At 47.7% G+C, this 24631-nt stretch overlaps 1 protein-coding gene across 2 annotated transcripts in view; it reads right to left on the reverse strand.

The window, feature by feature from the left end:
• Positions 1 to 8760: 8760 nt before the first annotated feature.
• The window catches only part of TADA2A (transcriptional adaptor 2A), a 32397-nt gene continuing 16526 nt past the window's right edge, over positions 8761 to 24631 (reverse strand). For both annotated transcript variants that reach the window (XM_035139679.3, XM_088657590.1), the window contains exons 10-16: positions 24303 to 24346; positions 21740 to 21850; positions 17630 to 17701; positions 16067 to 16199; positions 14695 to 14738; positions 12312 to 12385; positions 8761 to 9193 (exon numbers count right to left, since the gene is read on the reverse strand). In XM_035139679.3, the coding sequence (XP_034995570.2) occupies positions 9008 to 9193; positions 12312 to 12385; positions 14695 to 14738; positions 16067 to 16199; positions 17630 to 17701; positions 21740 to 21850; positions 24303 to 24346 (664 nt within the window). In that variant the 3' untranslated portion in view covers positions 8761 to 9007. The remainder of the gene's footprint in view (positions 9194 to 12311; positions 12386 to 14694; positions 14739 to 16066; positions 16200 to 17629; positions 17702 to 21739; positions 21851 to 24302; positions 24347 to 24631) is intronic.

Raw genomic sequence — 24631 nt, forward strand, 5'->3', positions numbered from 1 at the left:
CACACACACACACCCCTCACTCCCCGAATATTTGTGGTATGCAATGTTATGGTATTTCAGTAGCAAGTTACAGGACACACTTGGAATGGAAATGAAGCTGTATGCCCACCCGAAAACCTTTGCCAATGCAAACATTGTTGAAGTTATGTCATCATGAGCACAAATCATCATTGGTGCATCACAGAAAGGGCTTCTGGCAGTGCCTCATGCCAAAGCTTTTCCAGGAAGGGAGTCTGCCCAACATCAAATGGTACCGTATGGACTCCTCCAATTGCCCGTCACCTCAAGGCAAAAGAGGATTCTAAATGAACAGTAAACGAGGCAGCCAGGCCACTTGCGGCGATCGCGGGGGACAACAACAGGATATGGGGCTCCGGTTTGTCGCTCCCTTGTTACACTTGCTTTCCAAGAAATAAAATTACTGCCCAAATGTTTTGGTTTGGCGGTATGTTAGCTGAAAGCCTCCCGTGCCCTGTCATTACCTTTTGCTGTAAGCACAATTATGTTCATGTAGGCTTTCTCAACGCCGAGATGATTCTGTGCCACAGAACAGTAAAAGCGACGTCATTTGCCTGGTATTATTTTTCATAATCGTGTGCCAACCTGGACTAGAGCTGGGGAAATGAACTTCTTTGCTCCTCATTTTAGCTGACCTTTATTCCTCATCGCTCGTCTCATTCTCCCCACAAAAGAAATCTTAAGGGAAAGCAGTCAGGAAAACACGCTGGCCGATATGAGGACAATGCTTTGTCTCCCAATGCTTGTCTTACTAGTGTGGGGTAGAGTACTGTTATTTATGATGACTATTTTTTTTATTAGCCTGACTATCTGTATTAGGCTGACTATCTGTATGCTTTTTACTATGCTTTTATCATTGATGTGTTTTTAATGCCGCACATTGCCCTAGGATCTTTTGATAGAGGGCACTATATCAATGGAATAGATAATAATCATACTGAAGAGCAAATCCATTGAAAATGATGGCTGTGGCTGTTATTGGTTCCATACAGTTCAGTGGGTCTACTCTGTGAAAGGCGCAGAGGCATACAACCCATTTTATATATTTATTTTCAAATATTTTTGTAAGCTTCCAACATAGGATCAAATTCCATAAATGTCTATCCTTTCTATCTCTTTCCAACTCTTTCCACTGGGTAATCATGAATGAGCCTTGCTTCTTCATTTTAGTAAGGTAAAGGTAAAGGTAAAGGTAAAGGGACCCCTGACCATTAGGTCCAGTCGTGACCGACTCTGGGGTTGCGGTGCTCATCTCGCGTTATTGGCTGAGGGAGCCGGCGTACAATTTCCAGGTCATGTGGCCAGCATGACTAAGCCGCTTCTGGCGAATCAGAGCAGCGCATGGAAACGCCATTTACCTTCCCGCTGGAGCGGTATCTATTTATCTACTTGCACTTTGACGTGCTTCTGAACTGCTAGGTTGGCAGGAGCTGGGACCGGGCAACGGGAGCTCACCCCATCACAGGGATTCGAACCGCCAACCTGCTGATCAGCAAGACCTAGGCTCTGTGGTTTAACCCACAGTGTCACCTGCGCTGCATCAATAGCCGACTTTCTGATTGGCAAGCCCTAGGCTCTGTGGTTTAACCCACAACACCACCCGCACCCGCGTCCCTCTTCATAGAATCGTAGAATCGTAGAATCATAGAGTTGGAAGAGACCACAAGGGCCCTCCAGTCCAACCCCCTGCCAAGCAGGAAACACCATCAAAGCATTCCTGACAGATGGCTGTCAAGCCTCTGCTTAAAGACCTCCAAAGAAGGAGACTCCACCACACTCCTTGGCAGCAAATTCCACTGTCGAACAGCTCTTACTGTCAAGTTCTTCCTAATGTTTAGGTGGAATCTTCTTTCTTGTAGTTAGTAGTATAAGGAACATCTTAGTTCCTTATAATTTGAACAATAAAGAGCCAGAGTTTCCAGATTAGCTGTTGTCTGTGTCTGTCTTACCCTCCTGGTTAATTGAGCCAGATTCCCCTTTTGCTTGCCTGCACTCATTATTGTACCAGCCCAGTGTGCCGAAAACCTTGCTGGATGAGTGACTTGGTTTAGTTTTAAATGGTCTACCATGTCCATTAAATCTAGATGTCCATTAATTATGTTCTGGGGCACACTCTGTCAATGGGAGCTGTTCAAATGGGCCTGAATTGAACGTTCAACCAAGGTAGACCACTGTAAACATTTGCCCATAAATGTTGTTCCTTCTGTCAAAACATTTGATGGAATGAGCAGTCGAGGGACCGGAAGGGAAATGGACAGGAGGGTAGGCAAGTGCTCTGGTCGATCTAAAATTGCCCTAAGGGCAATAACTTAGAACAGTGTTTCTCAACCGGTGTTCCGTGGCACACTACTGTGCCGCGAAACACTGGCTGGTGTGCCGCGACGAGAAGGGCGATTTGCACTGTCACGTCGCTGACCCACCGGAAAGGAAGCCGGCGGGTCAGCGATGTCTATTGGCGACCGCCAGGCACGTGACAATGCAAATCGCCCTCCTGGGGAGGAGGAGGCAGGCGGGGAAGGCTGCGCAGGGCTTCCCTTCGCCGGGCCAGAGCGATGGCGGCTGCCTGGGGCGGTTGGGAGGGAGGCGGCGTCTGCCCGCCTGGGGTCTGTCCCCGCTCGCTCCGCAGGCTCTGCGCCTGGTGGGTCCGCCTGGCTACCGCGCAGCAGTTCTTCAGTGGCATGCTTTACCGGTACGTCTCCCCTCCAAACTAAACTAAATATAGGGCGGCACAGAGTTGGTGTGCCGCGGGATTTTTTTTCATAGAAAAGTGTGCCGTGGCCCAAAAAAGGTTGAGAAACACTGACTTAGAAGAACAGAAAATGTAGTCAGTAACACTTTCTGCTCTGCTATCGAGGAAAGTAAAGTAACGCTTAAATTTGTCCTGTGGGCTACCATGTGAACATTTCAGCTTCAAGCGACTGCGACCCGCTTGTCACGTATAAAACAGCCTCATTTGCAAAAGCCGCTAAAAGTATTTGTGCTAGTCACGTAAAAGACAACACTGTAGATTGATTTGATTTATTGTAAATGGTTGCTTATTTCTGGATCTTTCCTAATAGGTCTTATTGGATTTGCTGCTTTTGTGACTGGGTTTGTAATGGCTTTTGGTCAAATACAATAAATGATTGATTGATTGAAATATTTTTGTATGTACTGCTTAACATTTAGGGTTTCTAAGCAGTGTGCACATAAATATTTAAAAAGTGGGGGAACAGTCGAATAATTAAGAACGATTAAAATTTCACTGTAAAAGCAGAAAGCTACTATAAGATGCCTTGGAGAATCTGTGGGGAAGGCCCATAGCCCCATGGCAGAGTGTCTGCTCTCATGCAGAAGTCTCATCCTCACTTTTGCTTGGTTGTCTGTAACTTGGAAAAAGGTGTGTGTGTGTGTGTGTGTCCCTTTTGGGGCCTTTGATGAGCCCCAAATGACTTAAGGGTGCTTCCAGACTGTTGCTGTTTTTGGCTGGGGTTGATTCACATACTGTCAAAACCTCCAAATTTGGAGAACAGACTACCACCTTCTAAAGTAGCCTGTTCAGAAAGTTCTTCCTAATGTTTAGTTGGAATCACCTTTCTTGTCATTTGAACTCGATGGATTGGGTCCTAGCTCCAGGAACAATGGGAAACAAGCTTCCTCCATCTTCCATGTGACATCCCTTTAAGTATTTGAAGATGATTCTCAGATCACCTCCAGGTCTTATTTTATCCAAGCTAAACATACTCCACTCATTCAACCGTTCCTCATAAGGCTTGGTTTCCAGACCCTTTATCATCTTGGTTGCCCTCCTCTGCACACCTTCCAGCTTGTCAGTATCCAGGTCAGTCACCTGGAAGCAAATGAACCTAACCATGTGTTGGCAGCTGGGCTCATTTAAAAAAAAAAAATGTTCTGGGCTAGTAACTTGCTAGTGAGGCTGTTGTGATGATGTTTGCCTAACATAATCTGGCCTGCAGAATTTGCCCTTTCTTGACATTTGTCTTTGGCTTTGCGATGTGCAATAGCCTCATTGTGAGCCAGCTTTATTGTGGTTAGCCATTCGCATTGGGGAGGGGTGTGTGTGAGAAAGAGAGGTTGCATCTTCATTCCTGTAACATTTTTTATTTTTTTTGTAAAGCATTGTTTTGCTCTGCTAACAGCATGGTTCTGGACTAGAGTCAGAAATTCTTAAAAATAACCAGGGGAGCATTTAAACACCACACAGTATTATTTATAGGGACCAGACAATAAACAGCAAAAAAAAAACAAACCCCAAACCCCCAACACTCCAGATGATTTCTGGTTTCCAGACGGCCTGGAATAAACAGAGACAATGCCAACTTGTCCTATGAGGGAGACATGCATTACCTTTCAGCCTCCTCTCCACCTTCAGACCTCTTTACCTGCTGAGCTTCTCAGGTAGACTGAAGTGAACAAAGGCCTTGATTACCTTCCTCCCAAGGGGAGTGGCCTAGCTAAGCCTGGCAGGACAGTTTACTCTATGGCATTAACCCCTTCACACATTAATTCGTCTTAAGCATGTTGGTTATATGAGGCTGCCTATCCCACAAACCCCAAAGCTTTTCAGTCTCCTCCTGACCCCATCAGAGTTCAAAATAGTCCTCTAGCCTTACTCTCGGTTGTTATCTTTACATCCCTCTAATTTGTTGTCTGATCTGGCAGCCGCAGGTAGGGTTAACACATCCTTTCCTGAATAAAAAACATCCTTCAGTAGCACCTTAAAGACCAACTAAGTTTTTATTTTGGTATGAGCTTTCATCTGAAGTGTGCATGCCCACGAAAGCTCATACCAAAATAAAAACTTAGTTGGTCTTTAAGGTGCTACTGAAGGAATTTTTTTATTCTGTTTTGACTCAGACCAACACTACTACCTACCTGTAACATCCTTTCCTGACAGAGGCTTTCCTGTGCCTTTTAACTACTGCATACAGTGGTACCTTGGTTCTCAAACAACTTGGAACCCAAACACTGCAAACCAGGAAGTAAGTGTTCTGGTTTGCGAACTTTTTTCGGTTTGCGAACTTTTTTCAGAAGCCGAATGTGCTCTGTTTTGAGTGTTATGCTTCCGATTTGAGTGCCACACTTCCGTTTTGAGTGTTATGCTGAATCTGTTTTTGCTATTTATTTTGCGTTTTTGTGGCTCTTTTGTTTTTGTGACTGTGTGGAACCCAATTCAGCTACTGGTTGGTTGATTGTGTGACTGCAGTACATCGTTTATTGCTTTCATTTTTATGGATCGATAGTCTCGTTAGATAGTAAAATTCGTGTTAACTTAGTGTTTTAGGGGTTGTTTTTAAAAATCTGGAACGGATTAATCCATTTTGCATTACTTTCTACGGAAAAGCGTGCCTTGGTTTTGGAACACTTTAGTTTTGGAACGGACTTCCGGAACGGATTACTGTACGTTTGAGAACCAAGGTACCACTGCAATGGGGTGGAATCAAAGACGAGGTACGGCTTTCTCATTTCGAAAAAATGCATTGTCTGAACGGCCTTCTCATCGGCATGGCTGTTTATGGCATAAGAGCCCTGTTTGCAAAGGAGCCGACAACTTTATTAGCAGCCTATGCTTTGCAGCCATAGTGGTGGTGATGACAGCCTGAGAAAACCTTTGTCATGGGACTCCCCAGGGGATTCTGTGCTGTTTTCTCTGGCAAGCATTGCTTTCCATTCTCTGCTGGACTGGTGTGGCACTTCCCTAACGAAATAGTTCTTTGAGCCTGTTTTAAGTTTAGATCATTGTGGCATCTTTCTTATGGAGGCGGTTGGAGGGTGGATGGTGGCTAACAGATTGAGGTTGAATCCTGACAAGACAGAAGTACTGTTCGTGGGGGACAGAAGGCCGGCAGGTGTGGAGGATTCCCTGGTTCTGAATGGGGTAACTGTGCCCCTGAAGGACCAGGTGCGCAGCCTGGGAGTCATTTTGGACTCACAGCTGTCCATGGAGGCGCAGGTCAATTCTGTGTCCAGGGCAGCTGTCTATCAGCTCCATCTGGTACGCAGGCTGAGACCCTACCTGCCTGCAGACTGTCTAGCCAGAGTGGTGCATGCTCTAGTTATCTCCCGCTTGGACTACTGCAATGCGCTCTACGTGGGGCTACCTTTGAAGGTGACTCGGAAACTACAACTAATCTAGAATGTGGCAGCTAGACTGGTGACTGGGAGCGGCCACCAAGACCACATAACACCAGTCTTGAAAGATCTACATTGGCTACATTTTCCTTTGAAAACTATGGGGAAGGGCCATAGCTCAGTGGTAGACCATCTGCTTTGCATGTAGTAGGTCAATCCCTGGCAACTCCAGGTAGGGCTGGCAGAGAACCCTGCCTGGAGCCCTGGAGAGCCACTGCCAGTCAGTGTAGATAATATTGGGCTATATGGACCAGTGGTTTGACTTCCAAGGAAGCTTCCTTATACTGCTCCTAAGCAGTATAAGAACAAGACAGTGTGTGTGTGTGTTGGCTACACATGAATGATAGGTGTTTGTATGAAGTCATTTAATGGTACAATGTATTTATGTTCTTAAGTGTGTTGTGTGTTGAATAACAAGTGACTAACAAGAATTATTGTTGTTGTCATCGTTTTACTTCCTACTAATAAAGGTTCTGTTTTGAGTACAAATTGAACTAACTGAATTCATGAAGAAGTACTAAAAGTTCCATGTTCCCGGCAAAGCAGAGGCGTGTGGAATAGATGGGCTGGTTTCTTTGTTTTTCTTGCCTTGAGTGCTGGTATGTAAAGCAAGGCTGGGCTTGGCATAACCTGTACTTCCGAACATTCCTAATTTTAAATTTGTGGGGCAGGGACAAGTTTCTAGGCCTCATGGTCAAGAGAAAACAAACACTGCCTCACTAGCAGATTGAGGTTGAATCCTGACAAGACAGAAGTACTGTTTGTGGGGGACAGGAGGCGGGCAGGTGTGGGGGACTCCCTGGTCCTGAATGGGGTAACTGTGCCCCTGAAGGACCAGGTGCGCAGCCTGGGAGTCATTTTGGACTCACAGCTGTCCATGGAGGCGCAGGTTAATTCTGTTTCAGGGCAGCTGTTTATCAGCTCCATCTGGTATGCAGGCTGAGACCCTATTTGCCCGTGGACTGTCTCGCCAGAGTGGTGCATGCTCTAGTTATCTCTCGCTTGGACTTCTGCAATGCGCTCTATGTGGGGCTACCTTTGAAGGTGACCCGGAAACTACAATTAATCCAGAATGCGGCAGCTAGACTGGTGACTGGGAGCAGCCGCCAAGACCACATAACACTGGTCCTGAGAGATCTACACTGGCTCCCAGTACGTTTCCAAGCACAATTCAACGTGTTGGTGCTGACCTTTAAAGCCCTAAATGGCCTCTGTCCAGTATACCTGAAGGAGCGTCTCCACCTCCATCGCTCTGCCTGGACACTGAGGTCCAGTGCCGAGGGCCTTCTGGCGGTTCCCTCGCTGCGAGAAGTCAAGTTACAGGGAACCAGGCAGAGGGCCTTCTTGGTAGTGGCACCCACCCTGTGGAATGCCCTCCCACCAGAGGTCAAAGAGAACAACAATTACCAGACCTTTAGAAGGCATCTCAAGGCAGCCCTGTTTAGGGAAGCTTTTAATGTTTGATGGATGTCTGTATTTTAATATTTTGTTGGAAGCTGCCCAGAGTGGCTGGGGAAACGCAGCCAGATGGACGGGGTATAAATAATAAATTATTATTATTATTACTATTATGATTAAATTATTATCACTGGGCCAGACTAAGGTCTCACATTCCATTTTCAACAGTGGCTGGACAGATGTTTCTGGAAGCACCTAAGGCTACCCATGTACAGTGCTGGAGGCTAACTCTGATGGCTTGTCTTTGGCATCCGATACTCCAAAGTATACTGCCAGAAAAATTGGAAATATTACACACACACACACACACCTAAGAGATGCTCCAGTATTGTGGTGATGGTACACCTGCAGCAGGGAGCGGGTCCTTCCAGATGTTTTTGGACTCAAACTCCCAAGCCCAGCTATGGTCAGGGATGATGGGACTTGTAGTTCAACAGCATCTGGAGGGATCTGTGATCTGAAGCGCCATTCATTCATTCATTGCTTGTTACCACCTTATGTACCTGCTATTGCTCTTCAGTCCTGCACAACTCAACATTGCGGCCAAGTTTTACTCAGAGTAGACCCATTTGAATTAATAGAAACAAGTGAGTCACACCCGTTATGCTTAATGGGGTCTGCTGCGGGTAGGACTAGCATTGGCTACACTCTCCTTTCCCCTGCCGGCCCATCCTGAACCAGGCATTTAGGTCTGGGCAAACTTACGGCCTACAGACTGGAGCTACTTTAGGTAAGGCAAGCACATTTGAACAAATACTCTGCACGTGCATGATTTTTGCACGCAAAACAAATCTGAATTCTTGATGCAGAATTTAGACACTTTCAAAACAGATGATGAATAACTCTTATTATGTTCCAAATGCCTTCCTAAATTGACATGCCTCCCTCTCCCTTTCTGAATGGTGTAATTTTAGAACGGTGCAACTTGGGCATGTGATGCAGCTTTTAGCTCCTCCGGCACGTGCCGAGCCTCTTGAAGCAAACAAGTTTTAAAAGGCAGGAGCCTTCGAGCTGGAAGGGGAGAGGCGAGCGGAGCTTCTCCCTTGCTTGGCTCTCCCACACAAAAGCTGAGCACAAGATGCGTTTGGGAGCCTCCGCTCAGTGCTTAAGCTCTTCCTGAGTGCCAAGGCAAAAACAACAAAGAACAACCCCTGCGCTTCCATCCTTTTTTTAATCACTGCAAGAGGTGTGAAGGCCCACTCCATACTTTAATAATAGCTTACACGTCCCACAGCTCTTCCCAAAAGTTCATCGCTGCAGAATGCCAACAAAACATTACATAGTACAGTTTAAAACAGGATGGAGAAGCCAGCCTCCGTAGAGAGCTCTTCACCATCCTATCCACCATTCAGCAAAACGGAGGGTCTTTGAGTCCCAGCAAAGGCTCCCGCTTCCCCCTTCAAGCTTTGGAGATGTATCCTTCCCGGATAAGGAAGTCGTAGATCTTTCTGGTTTTGTTCACGTCGATCTTGATGAGGGCTCGTGCCTGGGCAAGCCTCAGGCCCCCTTGCTTCTGGCACTCGTTGACTAAGGCCGCTTTGTACTCCAGGTAGGCTCCGGGGACCAAGCGAACTACCTGGCAGAGCTGGGAGAGAAGGTCAGAGGTCACACACACCCCCGTCAAACATTTCCCCACCCTGCCCATCAGCTTCCTCAAGGCTGCACTATCTCGGTAACCCTTCCAGGTAATAAAAATCCAGGGGGGGGGGGGAAGCAGCCACCCAAAAATAACATGTAGATTGATTCCAGCTGCAGAATGGGGAAATGGAGTGTGGGGAGATAGAACACTGGTAAGGGCCAAGGGCAAAAGGGCACAGAGCAATGAATGCGGATGTTGTATTTTGTGCAGCAGGCTTGTTTCTATGCACCTCTTGCCCACCCTCCATCCAGATAAGCAGAAAGCATTATTAGAATCCCTCATCCTGCTTCAGCCAGGCACAAACGCTCCACGGGGTTGCAAAGCAAAACCCGCAAGGGGTGGAGTCTGGGCTTGGAGGGTGTGGTTGATAAAGGGGAGTTGGGCTGTCTTTGGCCTCTGGGCTGTGGCTCCCTAATCCTCAACTACAGCGTTCTAGACACACCTTCCCAAGGCAGGTGCCTTTCAGCGAGTCATTACAAACGGAGCGCTCCCAAAGGCTTGATAGAAACCACACATGCCCTCCAATAATCCAAAAAGGCAACATGTTTATCATCCGCCGAAGGTGGGCAAAACCCAGCCTTCTACATCTCTGCCTGCGTTTGTGTGCATTGGCAGGGAGGGAGAAGAGCTTGCTCCTTCGCAGCACTAGGAAATATAACCAACCTGGGGCGAGGGGGCTAGCAGTGACTGACGGAGCCTGATGGGAGACATGCCAATAAGGACAGCTGTCTCTTAATCCCCCGCAGTCAGGCCAAGCCTGCTCCCTTTGATATCTTTTCACAAAATTGGCACTCGGCTCTGCCCAGCGGTAACAGAACCAGAAAAGTTATGCAGAGCAAGGCTCTGCATGCGGGAGTTCTTAAATCCTGGAAATTTATTACCAAGGCAAACCCCCAGCCTCTCCCGGAGACTGAAATGGGGCTTCTACAAAAGGCCCGCAGTCCAATTTAGCAAGGTGGCAACAGCAGCAGCAGCAGCTGGTCCCCCAAATCCAGCTCGCCTCTGATGTTCCCAGTGCTATATAATGACACCATTGGAGACACCAGCTGCTTATTTCCCCCGCTCCTCCTTCCTTTTAATAAGGAAACACTCTGCCAAAACCTCCGGCAGGAACGAGACGGCAAGAGCAGAATGTCTCGGGGAAACGCAGCTCCTTCTCGGTGCCGCAGACAAGGCGGCTTCACCTGTAACACAGGAAGGCACCCGAAATGCCAATTTAGTAGCTAACTGGTGGTCTGTTTTGTCGGGCTGGGAAAGCTTATGGGAAAAGGCTGCACACCTAAGATTTGCCTAGGAGGAGCAGAGCCCCAAAGGGAATTGGTGTTATCAAGTGGCCCCAGAGAAGGGCTGGAGAAGTATTGTTAAAGTCTCCTTAAAATAAATCCTGGCCCTTTTCTTCTGAACTTACCCTCAACTCTTCTTTTTGCACACACAACCCCCCCCCCCCACACACACACATGTAAGGCAACACAGACACATAGATTCACACTTGGGTACACAAGTCTTTTTTCAATTATTAGACTAGCTGAGCTGTGGTGGAGGTATTCAGACCCTGTTTGCAGATGCTGGAACAGAAAAAGGTGCCTTCCACAGAGTCAGGCCATTGGTCTGTTTAGCTCAGTGTTGTCTACGTTGAGTGACTGCCAGGGTTTCAGGAGCAGGGGTTTCTCCCCCTGACCTGCCTGGAGATGCTCGGACACTTGAACCTGGGACCTTCTGAGTGCAAATTAGACGCCCTGCCACTGAGCTAGAGCGCTTCCTTAAAGGGCTCTGGTAACTTACGAATGCAGCCCTCCTGGCTGAGATCGGACAGGCCCTGCCCCTGTTGAACTGCTGGTGGTGATGACTTAAGTGCCCATCTCTTCTATTTTACGGTTAATCTTAACCGATTTTATGCTGCGTCCCTTTTGTATCCCTCCTATGCAGTGGTACCTCGGGTTACAAACACTTCAGGTTACAAACGCTTCAGGTTACAGACTCCGCTAACACAGAAGTAGTACCTCGGGTTAAGAACTTTGCTTCAGGCTGAGAACAGAAATCGTGCTCTGGCGGCGCGGCGGCAGCAGGAGCCCCCATTAGCTAAAGTGGTGCTTCAGATTAAGAACAGTTTCAGGTTAAGAACGGAGCTCCGGAACGAATCAAGTTCTTAACCAGAGGTACCACTGTGTTCCTATGGCACACTGCTTAGAAATTGCAGTTTTAAACTGTACAGACATTGTGCAAATGAAGTAAGTGTGGGGCTAATGACATTCTCTTAAGAATGTCACTCAGCAATATAATCCTATACATAACTGACCCACAGACGCAGGCAAATCTAGTAGCACACTTGCGGTTTTGTAACGGTGGGCAACATTACAAAGAATCAAGTGAACCGGTAATTAGGGCAGCCTTGTAAACAAGCCCATGGAAGTTACTAGCCTGCTAGCAGGTGGTAGAGGGTTCAGGCACTCTGTCCCTTTTGCAGCAGCTCACTGACAACCTAGGCTGTGCACAGAGTAGGGGCTTTGCTCCCCTGCCAGCCTGCTTTGCTTCCATGCTGAGTGCAGCAGAGGGGAGAAGCACTCTGTGCCTCCTCGGCAAGGCTGCTGCCTCCCATGCGCAATTCTACACACTCGCCAGCATGCATCTCCTCACTGCCTGTGGCCACCAGGATAACTCTGAAGTACTAGAGCAAATGATCCCTTGCAATGTGTGCCTCAAACTCTCGTTGCAATAATTTCACGTCTTTCAGCCAGAGCAGGTTGTGGTGGGGAGGACTGTGGCTCAATGATAAGAGCATCTGCTTTGCCTGCCGAAGGTCCCAAGTTCATCCCCAGGTAGGCAGAACCGTACCCTTGCCTGAAACCCTGGAGAGCTGCTGCCAGTCAGTGTAGACAATACCAAGCTAAATGGGACCAATGGTCTGACTTGGTAAAAGGCACCTTCCTGGGCTCCTACGCATGCCCCGCAATTGGCTACCTGAGTTGTAACTGTTTTTGACTGGGCTTATGGTTTACTGTTGCCCGAGAGGCCAATGGCCCTTTAAAGCTGCAGTTCCCCCAGACAGCCTCTGTTCCCCATTTACCTCTTTTTCTTTCTCATTAAGTTTCTCTGTGCCTGGGAGACCAGTGAGGTTCAGTGGCGGTGCGCTCCGTCTACCTGCGGGGAGGTAATAAAAGCAGAATAAACATCCATCCACGGTTAACAAGGAGCTGGTGGCTCTGAAAATCAACCTTTGCTGTTCCTGAAAATGCTGCGGCAGTTGGAGGATGGGTGGGAAGTCAGGATAGTCAAAGTGGTGCCTGTAGAGAGCATCAACTATGGTTTCCAAAGTTGCTTTTTTTTAAAAAAAAAAAACTCCTTTGATGACTACAGTATCTACAGTCCTAGTGTGCTATTTTGAGAGCACCAAAAAGAAAAGAAAAAACCACCACATTAGCCTCTGATGCATGTGACATTATAGTACCAATGCAGGAAGAACAAAAAATAATGCTGTGGCCCTTCAGATGTTGCTAGATTGATTGATTGATAACAGGATGAAACTCCCATTGCCCCAGAGGACCTGTCATGTGGGCTGGGGCTGGTGGGAATTTCGAATCTGACAGCATCTTGAGGGCTGTAGGATCCCCACCCCGAAAGAGATGACGGTGGCGCGGAAAGGATTTGAGATAATACATAATATGCTGTTGTTTCTCCCCAAATCTGTTTTTGAGTTGTGTCAGAGGGTCGTCGTGGCTTCTCTAGAGTAAGTCCGCTTGAGTCCAGTTTGTCTTCAAAGACGTTTATTGTGCTAATTATTTACAGTGTAGAGACAGCCTAAAACATGACCTCTCATCCCGAATCAGAATCCGGCAATGGCGTACGTCCGTTCCTACGCCAGCAAAGTAGTCGGGGCACCCCAAAACCCCTCCCCGTCGCGTCGCACTCCTTACTTCTTGCGCCGGAAGGAGCGATGCCCTCTCAGTTTCCTCCCTGAGCTGTCGGTGCCCTGGCTCTGCAACATCCCTGAGCCTCTGTCTGCATCTCTCCGCCCACTGAGCTTTCCCCTCGTTCCTCACTCTGATTGCTCTCTCCCTCCAAGTCTCTCCCTCCCCCTCTGGCTGCTTCAGAGCCACTGCTGCTCCCTGTGCTTGGCGAGGTTGACGTCAGGATGATGGGGGCTGGCTCCCTGTAGGGAGTCACCCTTACAAGTTGTCTGTGCTTTTATGAGTTTGACACAGCTTCGACCTCCGTGTTTCGGCTAATAATATCTTTTAAAGTTCATGGGGGATGATCCACAGCTCAGGCTCAATCCCAGGTATCTCCAGTGATGAAGGGTTTCAGGTAGCTGAGTAGTGAGACACAGATGTCTGAGAACGGGAGAGAGCGGCTGCCAGTCAGAGCAGACAATACCGGCTGGATGGACCAGTAGTAAGTAAGACACTCAGTGTGCCTTGCACTTTGCATTGTTTATTTTTGGTCCCTGCAACAAGCCTAGGCACTGTACCTTCCTGGGGATGGGAAGTATAAGTCAGGTTTAGGCAAAAGCAGGTATAAATGGGAGTGGAGGAAGCCATTGGTGTGGGAAAGGTTGGAGGGTTGGAATGTTTGTGACTGGGAGCCTTCAATAAGGTGCCTGGGTTGCCACCAAGATGGCCGCCGGGCATGCGCAGAAGCGACTTCCGGTGCCACTCTGCCCGATTTCCGGTGCCCACACATGGGAAGAGCGGTACCCAAAATGGAGGCTCCCTGGCAGGTAAGAAATCTGGGGGATTTCTGTGATTTTTCTCCATTCGGGAGAACAGCGGAAAACCGATTAAAATCCGGGGGTTTCCCGCGAAAAACGGGATACTTGGCAGCTAAGCTTCTCACCCTCTCCAGATTATCCTCACAACAACATAGTTAAGGAGGTTTGGCTGAGATTGTGGTCACCTGGTCAGCTTCAAGCGGCTAAGTAGGGATTCGAACCCTGGTCTCCCGGGTCGTACTCTAACCAGCACATCATGCTGGCTGCCAAAGATTTGGGAACATAGGAAATTTGGAAGCCTTATACTGAACTCATTCTGAATTGCCTGAATCGATTGGCAGTGGCAATCCAGGGTTTCGGGCAGGGCTCCTTCCTACAACAGCTCTGCCTGGAGATGCTGGGGAATGTTGTTCTATAGACTGCGGCTTTTCCCATGAGTCAATAGACCTTCAAAGGACAGAGGTTTCCTATCCCAGGGGTAGCAACCTCCGAGAGGCCCCTGCTCTGCTGCGGTTGGACTGGTGGCTTTCCGATGCCTGTTTCCTGGTCAGCAAGGAGTCTGGGTGGGAGGAATCAGCAGTTGCCCAGCATGTGGCAACCTAGTCCTTCCTTTTAATAGTAGGGTGGTGTGGGATTAGTAGTGCATTAACTGCTAATGGGTATGGCTTGCTTTCCCCATTTCTAACAGCACTGAAACTGGTGCAAGGGCTGGAAATGTGGGCGGGGCCTGGAAAACACTCACCTGAATTTGAGGTCACCGGGATTGTGGGACTTAGGCCAGAATCTCTGAAAATGAAATTTTAAAAGAAAACGTATTACGAATAAGCCTCGTGTGGCACGAGAATGGGTCACGCACACATTTTTTCCACGTGCGAAAAAGCTCCCCCCCCCCCAATCTCAGCTGAGCTATTTTATACTCCCTGGGCCTGACTATCTCGTGCCCTCTCGGTAAGGTTGGTCGGCATTACAAGGAAAGCCCTTAAATGGGCAGACCTCTGGCCTATAGTCTAGCGCTGCAAACCCCCCCCCCCCCCGTGCAAGTGTATGGTCTGCCTGGACGAGCAAGCTCAAGACAAGCAGTGAGGCCCGGATGGCTGAGGGTGCCAGCCTTCAATGGCTCCAGAGTTGCCATCTTTGGGGTTTTTGGCTTGGGGCGGGTGCCTCAGGACTTTCTGGTTGCCTGCTTCAGCGTTACTGAAAGGCAGGATTGTGACAGGCAAAAGTGCAGGAAAGGGCCCGGAATATATGGTAGGGAAGACATGGGGATTTCATGAAAAGAAACAAGTTATACTGGAAAGCACGTGGGCAATGCCTGCTGAATGCTCAGAAGTCAGAGAATGGGCTAAATAATAATAATAATAATAATAATAATAATAATAATAATAATAATAATAATTTTGGCACAGAGTATACAGGGATGCGGGTGGCGCTGTGGGTTAAACCACAGAGCCTAGGGCTTGCTGATGAGAAGGTTGGCAGTTCGAATCCCTGTGACAGGGTGAGCTCCCATTGCTCGGTCCCAGCTCCTGCCAACCTAGCAGTTCGAAAGCACGTCAAAGTGCAAGTAGATAAATAGGTAGCGCTCTGGCGGGAAAGTAAACGGCGTTTCCGTGCGCTGCTCTGGTTTGCCAGAAGCGGCTTTGTCATGCTGGCCACATGACCTGGAAGCTGTATGCCGGCTCCCTCGGCCAATAATGCGAGATGAGCGCCGCAACCCCAGAGTCGGTCATGACTGGACCTAATGGTCAGGGGTCCCGTTACCTTTACACATGTTCCTGGTTGGCAAGGCTTATCCTGGGTTTTCCCAGAATAGGAGCTCCCACCTGGGTAGGAAACATGAATTCCTGCTTTACCAGATTTATGTTCTTAAAGTCACTTAGCTCCACCTTTCTTTCATTAACGAGAATATTGGGCCTAGGCAGATATTTCATGGCAAAACTGATACAGAAGGTCCTTAAAAGCAGATTCAACCACTTACTTTTTTGTAGTATGCCACACCCACACACCACCCTCATTTGCTTATTCTGGGTTTACGAAACAGCTGCTCCGTGCCAATTCTGCTCTGGTTTTACTAAAAACAACCACCTCCAAACCCTCCTTTTTGGTCGACCTACATGTCCGCTTGCCGGCTGAGCCACTGCTGACAGGCGCTGCTGTCCTGGATGTATTGGAGGACTTCGGAGAGCATCGTGCGCTTCAGGCATTCCTCCTCGCGGGTCTTTTTGAGCCGGTCATATGTTCTTGCACCTGTGCCAGGAAAACAGGCCTTGATACGGCTTGTCAGACAAGCGAACTGCCACAGGCCCATGCTAAGAAGGCAAAGCAGCTTTTCATTGGCAATTTTATTGGACCTAAGCAGCCAGGACCCATGCATTTCCTATGGCTCTGTCCCGAGAAGGGCTGATGTTGGATACAACGTTAGATGTCAAACGTGGTATATGTTGACATTCACCGGCAAGTCCTAACGCTGTCGTGCTGGGAAATCCTAGCATTTCCTAGTTCTAGCCGCAATAATTTATATGTGGAAACTTTTTCTGCCTGAGGGCCGCATCTCCTTCAGCACAGTCTTCTGGGGGCCACATGCCAATGGTGGGCGGGGCCAGAGGCAGCGTGGGTGGGGCAATGAATGTATTTGGAGCCTGGGAGTTGTACAGTAGGCTACGTTCCACACATATACATAACCCTCTCCTCCATCCAGGGAAACAAGGCATTATCAGAGTTCAAGGACACATTCCAGCCGGGCAAAAACACTCTAGGTGCAAAGCAGCCAAGAGGGGATGTAAGCTAAGGGGTGTCCCAAGGGCCAGATAAAAGAGGCTTTTGGGTGTGTGATTTACATAACCAGCTGCAAGAGCCAAGGGTCTCTCATCCTGCCAGTGAATTACTGACCTGTTTTCAATTTGAGATTGAAGTGAGCTCAGAGTTAGTTGCTCAGGGATAATTTGTCACGAAAACCAGCTTTGCTTAGGGGGGGGGGTCTCGAATACCCGAAGGCTTAGAACAGGCACCCCCAAACTTCAGCCCTCCAGATGTTTTGGACTACAATTCCCATCTTCCCTGACCACTGGTCCTGTTAGCTAGGGATCATGGGTGTTGTAGCCCAAAACATCTGGAGGGCCGCAGTTTGGGGATGCCTGGCTTAGAAACTCCTGATTCAAGAGACAGCTAGGCTAGGCTAGGCTTGTCCTGTCTTGTGAGCAAAATCAAAAAGCCCAAAGCAACCGCTCAGAAGCCATCTTGGCATGAAATGGTGTATAAATAAAACAAACAAATAAAATGATTATGATATGTGAGCTTGTTTGCTGACACAGCAGAGAGGTTTGTCTCTCTCCCTGCTCCCCCAAAGCAGGAAGCTAGACTCTAGATGACAAGGCAGGTAGATATTGCCTTCCCTCTGATGAAGGGCACTCCTGCATTCATGAGTCAAACAGGTAATTCCCCAACGCAGTCAGAACTGGTCACTGCTGCAGAATCCAGCCGTATGCCTTGTGGGGCATTCCCTAAATAATCAAGGGATTCAAACCAGTTCAAATTGCTGCTTGCCCCAACCCCCAAAAGTACAACGGGCTGACATGCAAATGAACATATTTCGGATGGAAATTACTTACGATACGTCCTGCTTTGAATTAAGTGCCACAGCAGCCCAGCCATAGCTAACTTATTCAGCAAGTACTTACTGCAGAAATTGGTGATCCCTGCTGTCCTGTACTCCTGAAGTCGTTTGATTTCCCTTCGCAGCTCAAACTCCACTGGGTAAAAATAACAGAGACATTTATAAAAAAAGGGAATAATAATAATTTATTATTTATACCCCGCCCATCTGGCTGGGTTTCCCCAGCCACTCTGGGCGGCTTCCAACAGAAACATTAAAATACACTAATTTCTTAAACATTAAAAGCCTCCCTAAACAGGGCTGCCTTCAGATGTCTTCTAAAAATCTGGTAGCTGTTTTTCTCTTTGACATCTGATGGGAGGGCGTTCCACAGGACAGGCGCCACCACCGAGAAGGCCCTCTGCCTGCCTGGTTCCCTGCAACTTGGCTTCTCGCAACGAGGGAACAGTCAGGTCACCCCCTGGGTGCCCTATCCACTACTACCGTATACAACCCTGGCTCTTTGTACGTAACATGGTAGCTGGAGTCGAGTCTGGATCCCTCAGAATTTCAGCCCTACCAAGTTTCTAGCTGTCTTTTGAAAAGGCATTTATTTATATTCATTATTTGTTGCAAATGTGGGGAACACGCCCCCCCTAATGTATACAGGATAAACATCTGTGAACAAAGGAACTCAGATCTACAATGCTTCCATTGGGTGAGAGCATCCGTGTAATGCAACAAGTCTCTCGAAAAGCTGGCATGGGAGCCAAGTGGCTGCAGACATGTTAATGAAAGTGACAAAGGGGAAACCAGGTCTCTGTGAGCCTGAGAAGAGAGATGGCAAAGCCAGGGAAGGTAGATCGGTGATGCCAGAAATGTGACCCAAGTCCGAGCTAGCCGTCTTGAAAGAGGATTAAGGCACCAGTGTTTGGAAGAGCAGCTTCTTGTAAAACCGCTTGAAAAAACTAATTTCAGAGGTGGGAAAGAGTTTTTCACCTGAGGGCTGCACCCCCTTCTAGGAACCATGTGCCAGTGGCGAGGCAGTGGGGACAGAGGCAAAAGTGGGTGCAGCAATGAATGTAAAATCTGCCTTCATACACCAGGCTAATTTCTACACACTTCTCTATCCTCCACTGGACAGAAGTGTTGTCAGAACTCAAGGGCGCATCTGTGGGGTGTGAACTAGGGACAGTGAGGGGTTTGGTCTGAGGGGAGTTTTGAGGGCCAGACAGAGAAGCCTTGGGGGGCACATTTGGCCCCCAGGGCTGAGGTTCCCCACCCCTGCGCTACACATTATAGAATATGGTATACCCTTATGAGTGACAGTGTGCAAAAGCTAAGAGGGCGAGTTGGAAATTCCCCGGTTTCTTTTTGGCAAGAAACTGAGCTGAGGTCCCAAGGCTAGCCTACCTCACAATATTGTAAGGATAATCTGGAGAGGGGGAAAGCCATGCATGTCACCTTGGAGGAAAGGTGAGATATAAATGTAATAAAAAAAATTAAAAATGGCTTTATTTGTAAACTGCTTGAAGGTTTTTGTTTTTTAAAAAATTGAAAGGCATATATAATTATTACATGTGTCTATGAAGCACACTGAGTTCTCTGAAGTGCTATATAAGTGCTATCTAGAAATTCTAAAATTATTATTATTACCCTTAATGTTTATTTGCTTCCAAGCAATTAATGGCAATGCCTCAGGGAAAGAGGGAAGAGGAGAGCCAACCGACCTACTGATTGCTGCATTTTCGGATACATGAGCAGCACCTGCACTTGAGTAACTAATTAGAAAAGTTTTAGATCTCAATAAAACCACAACTATGCAGAAACTGCCGCTCCCATTTCTGTGGAAAGTTCCTGGCGCGGAGCACAGAAACAGCTTTGAAGTTGTTGATGCTGGCTGGGAGTTCCATCAAACAGAAGTAAGAGGAAATGTAGAAGGGAATAATCGTTTACAACTGCCTCTGCTGGAATGCAGAGAGGCCAATTAAAGATTGTTAATTATGCAAACTAGATGACTGGTTAGATGATGGAAGAGTGAGGCACCTTTGAAAGGCAAAGCCACCGACAGGATGCCAAATCATGGGATCCCCCTGACTTGACACTTAGTGGCAGCCTTGTAAAAATCTTGCTGAAATTCTGCCAGCAAATGCTTTCTGGGTCAGATTTTCTAATAATAAAACAACTCATTGGAGGGCTGGAAAACTCCTGAAGTTCAGGAAAACTCTGAGTTCCTCATTTCTACAGCTGTTTCTGTCTCATCCCCACCAAAAAAGTGACATTCACATGCTTGGGGTGGTTATCTGCAAAACTGAATATTTGATTTCCGTGAGGGTAGAACTATTTCATATATCCTTTTGCAGCAGAGAACAGAGCACTGTTTCCTTCCGGGTAAAAGTGCAGAGACTTGGCTTCATTGTGGGTGGTTCCTTTGTGCTGATGCTATTCCTTATTCAAAGCCGAGAACAATTAGTAACTGTACTTGAATGAGGGCCAGCTTCTCTGCTCTGGACAACTGGGTTCATTTCACAACACCTTGCACAAGATGTTGTGTGTGTGTGTGTACATGTGTCAGCAACTACTGCCCAGAAACCTATTGCTTTGTTCCAGGGACATGAATCACAACTGCGTTATATACATGAGAGTTTTGCTTCAAGACATGAAAAAAAACAACAACACAGATATTTGCTGCATGCTAGCTTGGGCAAACAAAAAAGCAAATATAGCTGTCACAGTCGGAACAAACTTGTGAACTGCATCAAACCAGTTACTGGGGGCAAAGCAGAAGGTTTTGATCCCTTCCCTCAAGTATCTGTTCAACAATGACAGAACAGGTTGTGTGTGATCATTTCTCCCAATCCATTTTCTTTGCTGATCTCCTGTCCTAAAAGAAGGGGTGAGGAGCTTCTGTGGCCAGCATGGCCAATAGGGTCAGGGATGATGGGAGTTGGGAAGGCCTCCTCTACACACCGTAGTCTTCCTTACGAGATGCGCTTTTGGAAATAAACCTTAAAAAGCCCTCGGCAGACTTTGCAGCCATAAAACAGCCTGTAATAAAGCTATTTGTAATACCACTTTTGATCTTCTAACTGGAATAGCCAGACTGGTGAGTGTGCTTTATACTTAAGATGCTAAGGACCGGGCAGGACACGAACACACATCTGTCAGCTTCCAGATGTTGCTGGGCTTCATCTCCCATCATCCCTGACCATTGGCCAGGCTGGCTGGGACTAATGAGAGCCGGAGGCCAGCAACATCTGGTTGCCCACCACCATGCTAAAAGCTTGGTGAGCAGAATCCATCACTCAAGCAACGAAATGAAACCAAATCCCATGCACCAAATATTTTTTATGCATGCCTACATGCGTGCCCTTAGGTTGCTGGTTCATTTCCGGCTCGAAGGACCAGAAGGACCAAGGTGGCGCTGTGGGTTAAACCACAGAGTCTAGGGCTTGCTGATCAGAAGGTCGGCAGTTCGAATCCCTGCAACGGGGTGAGCTCCCGTTGCTCGGTCCTAGCTCCTGCCCACCTAGCAGTTTGAAAGCACGTCAAAGTGCAAGTAGATAAATAGGGACCACTCCGGCGGGAAGGTAAACGGCGTTTCCGTGCGCTGCTCTGGTTTGCCAGAAGCGGCTTTGTCATGCTGGCCACATGACCCGGAAGCTGTCTGCGGACAAACGCCGGCTCCCTCGGCCTATAGAGCGAGATGAGTGCCGTAACCCCAGAGTCGGACACGACTGGACCTGATGGTCAGGGGCCCCTTTACCTTTACCCCTTACATGCTTGCCTACACCCATCTGTCCTTCTTTTAAGGGCTTGGCACAGCTCCAAAGCTTGCATCCCCCTATGGCAGGAGTGGAGGACCTTAAGCTCTCCAGATGTTACCGAAATACAACTCCCATCAGCCCTAGCAGTCATGGCCAATGGCCAGGGATGATGGCAGTTGTCGTTTGGAAACATCTGGAGGGCCAAAGGTTCCCCGCACAGGGGCTGATTCAATAAAAAGGTTTCACAATTTCCTGCCCTTTTTTACTGTACCACAATTGCAGCAGAAACTGTATGTGCCAATGATATTTGGGGAGGGGGACTTTTGCAGCTTATATAAAGAGAGAGAGAATTCATGCGTGATCCCTAGCACTGCGCAACGTGAAAGAGGAACACAAGCATGAAAGACAGAAGACCAGGTGATGCCTACATGCGTGACTTTCTATGAATTTGTCGTGCTCCGTTGGCCCCAGGATCCTTGCAAAGCGCCTCATGGTCTCGTAAAGATCTTGAACCTCTTTTGGGTACCTTCTTTCCAGAACTGCAAGACAAGGGGAGGAGACACAGAAAGCTGCTTTCTTAGCAAAGGAGAAAAATGCAGATTCAAAGGACACAACATGAATGCGACGCGGCTTCTTCTCGGGTAGAGTCCGAATGAAGTATGTGCAGGTCAGATAGAAGTGATTGTGTGCTTAGCTGAAAATTCCCTATTCGTGGCTTTTTATTCTTAACCATTCTCCTTAAATGGGTTCTCTCCAGGGCTCTGGTCCATTTTCCAGTGGTGGCTGGTGCCCAAGGGACTGGTGGGGCAGAAGGCAGGGAAGCCACAGGTTAAGTGGAGCCAGAGCCAATGATAGGCCAATGACAAGGGGGACCGACTTATTCCAGTTTTGCCCTCCTCCTTCCTGCTGGTTTCTACAAGAGCAACCCTGAGACTAAGGAGGAGGAGAAAGCAGGCAGGCAGTGGTGGCACCCCCTGAACTGGCTGTGAGCAGGCTGGCAAGCAGGTGGGGGCTGGCTGGGGGGGGGGCTGAGTTGGTGGGGCAGTGTGCCATTTCCCCTAATGGATCAGCCTCCAGTGCTATTTTCAGTCACCGAAATGCGTTCCATGGTGCTAGCCTGCTTGTGTGTTCATGTATCTACCTGTAGAACCCCTCCTCTCAAGACTCTTAAAAATTTGCAGGTGTTCAGTTCAAGCAACACCAACACAACATCTGGTTGTGTGGGGCACAGATATTACAGCTTGCAAGCATGTAGATGTTGGGGCTGCGAGTTATCGGGAATGGATCCACATTTTTCTCCTTAGCAGAATCCATCCATTCTGGGCCAGTTAGTACCGAGATGAGAATCCCAGCAGGCCGAAGGTGTGGGTGACCATAGTATGTGGCTATTGGATGTTTTGTCTCCAGCTTAATAACAACAGTTACAAAAATACATGTGCATTTTAAGTAGCCTTTTTGAAAAAATGGATTAATATACTGCTATTGCATGGGCTTCTAGTGGCCTCCCATCCAAGAATCATAGAATTGGAAGAGACCACAAGGGCCATCCAGTCCAACCCCCTGCTAAGCAGGAAACACCATCAAAGCATTCTTGACAGGTGGCTGTCAAGCCTCCGCTTAAAGACCTCCAAAGAAGGAGACTCCACCACACTCCTTGGCAGCAAGTTCCACTGTCGAACAGCTCTTACTGTCAGGAAGTTCTTCCTAATGTTTAGGTGGAATCTTCTTTCTTGTAGCTTGAATCCATTGCTCCGTGTCCGCTTCTCTGGAGCAGCAGAGGCTGATAAGATCCCACCAATCCTATAGCCATATACTACCGGCGGAATCAGAGGCACTATCCTTCTGATACCAGTCACTGGGTGACTAAAGCAGGAGAGAGCTGTTTTTCACATGCTCTGCTTGCCCGCCTACCATAACTGCTTAAAGCCCTAAACAACTCAGGCCCCAAGTATCTGAAAGACTACCTCCATCTCTACACACCTTCTCAGCTGTTAAGCTCTGCAGAGGGGTTGGGTTAGCTCTCTTGGTTTTTCCGCCACCCTCAGAAGTCTGGGCAATGGCACCCCCTGGGGACTTTCTCTGACACAACCCCAAAATAGAGGCACACCCAGCACCCTCACTTTACAGCTTTTGTTGTGCAATGAAGCTGCACCTCTTTACCCTGGCCTTCAACAAAGTAATATTATTATTATTATTATTATTATTATTATTATTATTATTATTACCCCGCCCATCTGGCTGGCCTTCCCCAGCTACTCTGGGCAGCGTCCAACAGAAAAATAAAATACAATAATCTATTAAACATTAAAAGCCTCCCTAAACAGGGCTGCCTTTAGATGTCTTCTAAAAATCTGGTTTTCCTCTTTGACATCTGATGGGAGGGCGTTCCACAGGGTGGGTGCCACTACCGAGAAGGCCCTCTGCCTGGTTCCCTGTAACTTGGCTTCTTGCAACGAGGGAACCGCCAGAAGGCCCTCGGCGCTGGACCTCAGTGTCCGGGCAGAACGATGGGGGTGGACACGCTCCTTCAGGTATACTGGATCGAGGTATGTTTGTTTTGCAGGACCCACCTCTTCTGCCGAAATTTATATTGTTCTTATCTGTTTTTATAATTGTACATATATTGTTATAACCTATCCTGGGAGCTTATGGTGAAGGGCAGGCAAAAAACAATTATCATATATATATATATATATATATATATATATATATATATATATATATACCGTAAATGAATCAAATGAAATAAGCAGCTGGTTGGACACTGTGGGGAAGAAGATGTTGGACTAGTCAAGTTTTGGGTCTGATCCAGGGGAGCCCCAATGCTGCAGAGTCAGAACGTTCGCTGGAACCACTATTTGCCCCCAGAGGTAATTTCACAAACAGAAATAGCAACACCGAGGTATTTAAAGGGTGAATCAGGCAGCATACTTTCAGACTAATTTTAGCCAGGCAGCAACAACCATTAAGGCTGATAGCCAAGATACTCACTCTGGAACTTTCTGAGATTGATGAGCCCGTGGTCTCTTATAATTCTGTAATTGAAAAAGATACAGCCTGAATTAGGACCATTGCCCAACTATAAACAAGCAATCCCGCAGCAGAAAAGTTATCTAGGGAATTCCTAGAATCTCCTCGTTAATAGTATTTTCCAGGAAAGGCTAGGCAAAGCTTCTTTTAAGACTACAGTCGTACCTTGGAAGTCAAATGGAATCTGTTCCGGAAGTCCGTTTGACTTCCGAAACATCCAGAAACCAAGGCATGCAAGCTCCTGCAGCCAATTGGAAGCCACGGAACCTGTGTCGGATGTTCGGGTTCCA

This window comes from Zootoca vivipara, chromosome 14 (assembly GCF_965207765.1).
Source record: "Zootoca vivipara chromosome 14, rZooViv2.hap1.1, whole genome shotgun sequence".
Taxonomy (NCBI): domain Eukaryota; kingdom Metazoa; phylum Chordata; class Lepidosauria; order Squamata; family Lacertidae; genus Zootoca; species Zootoca vivipara.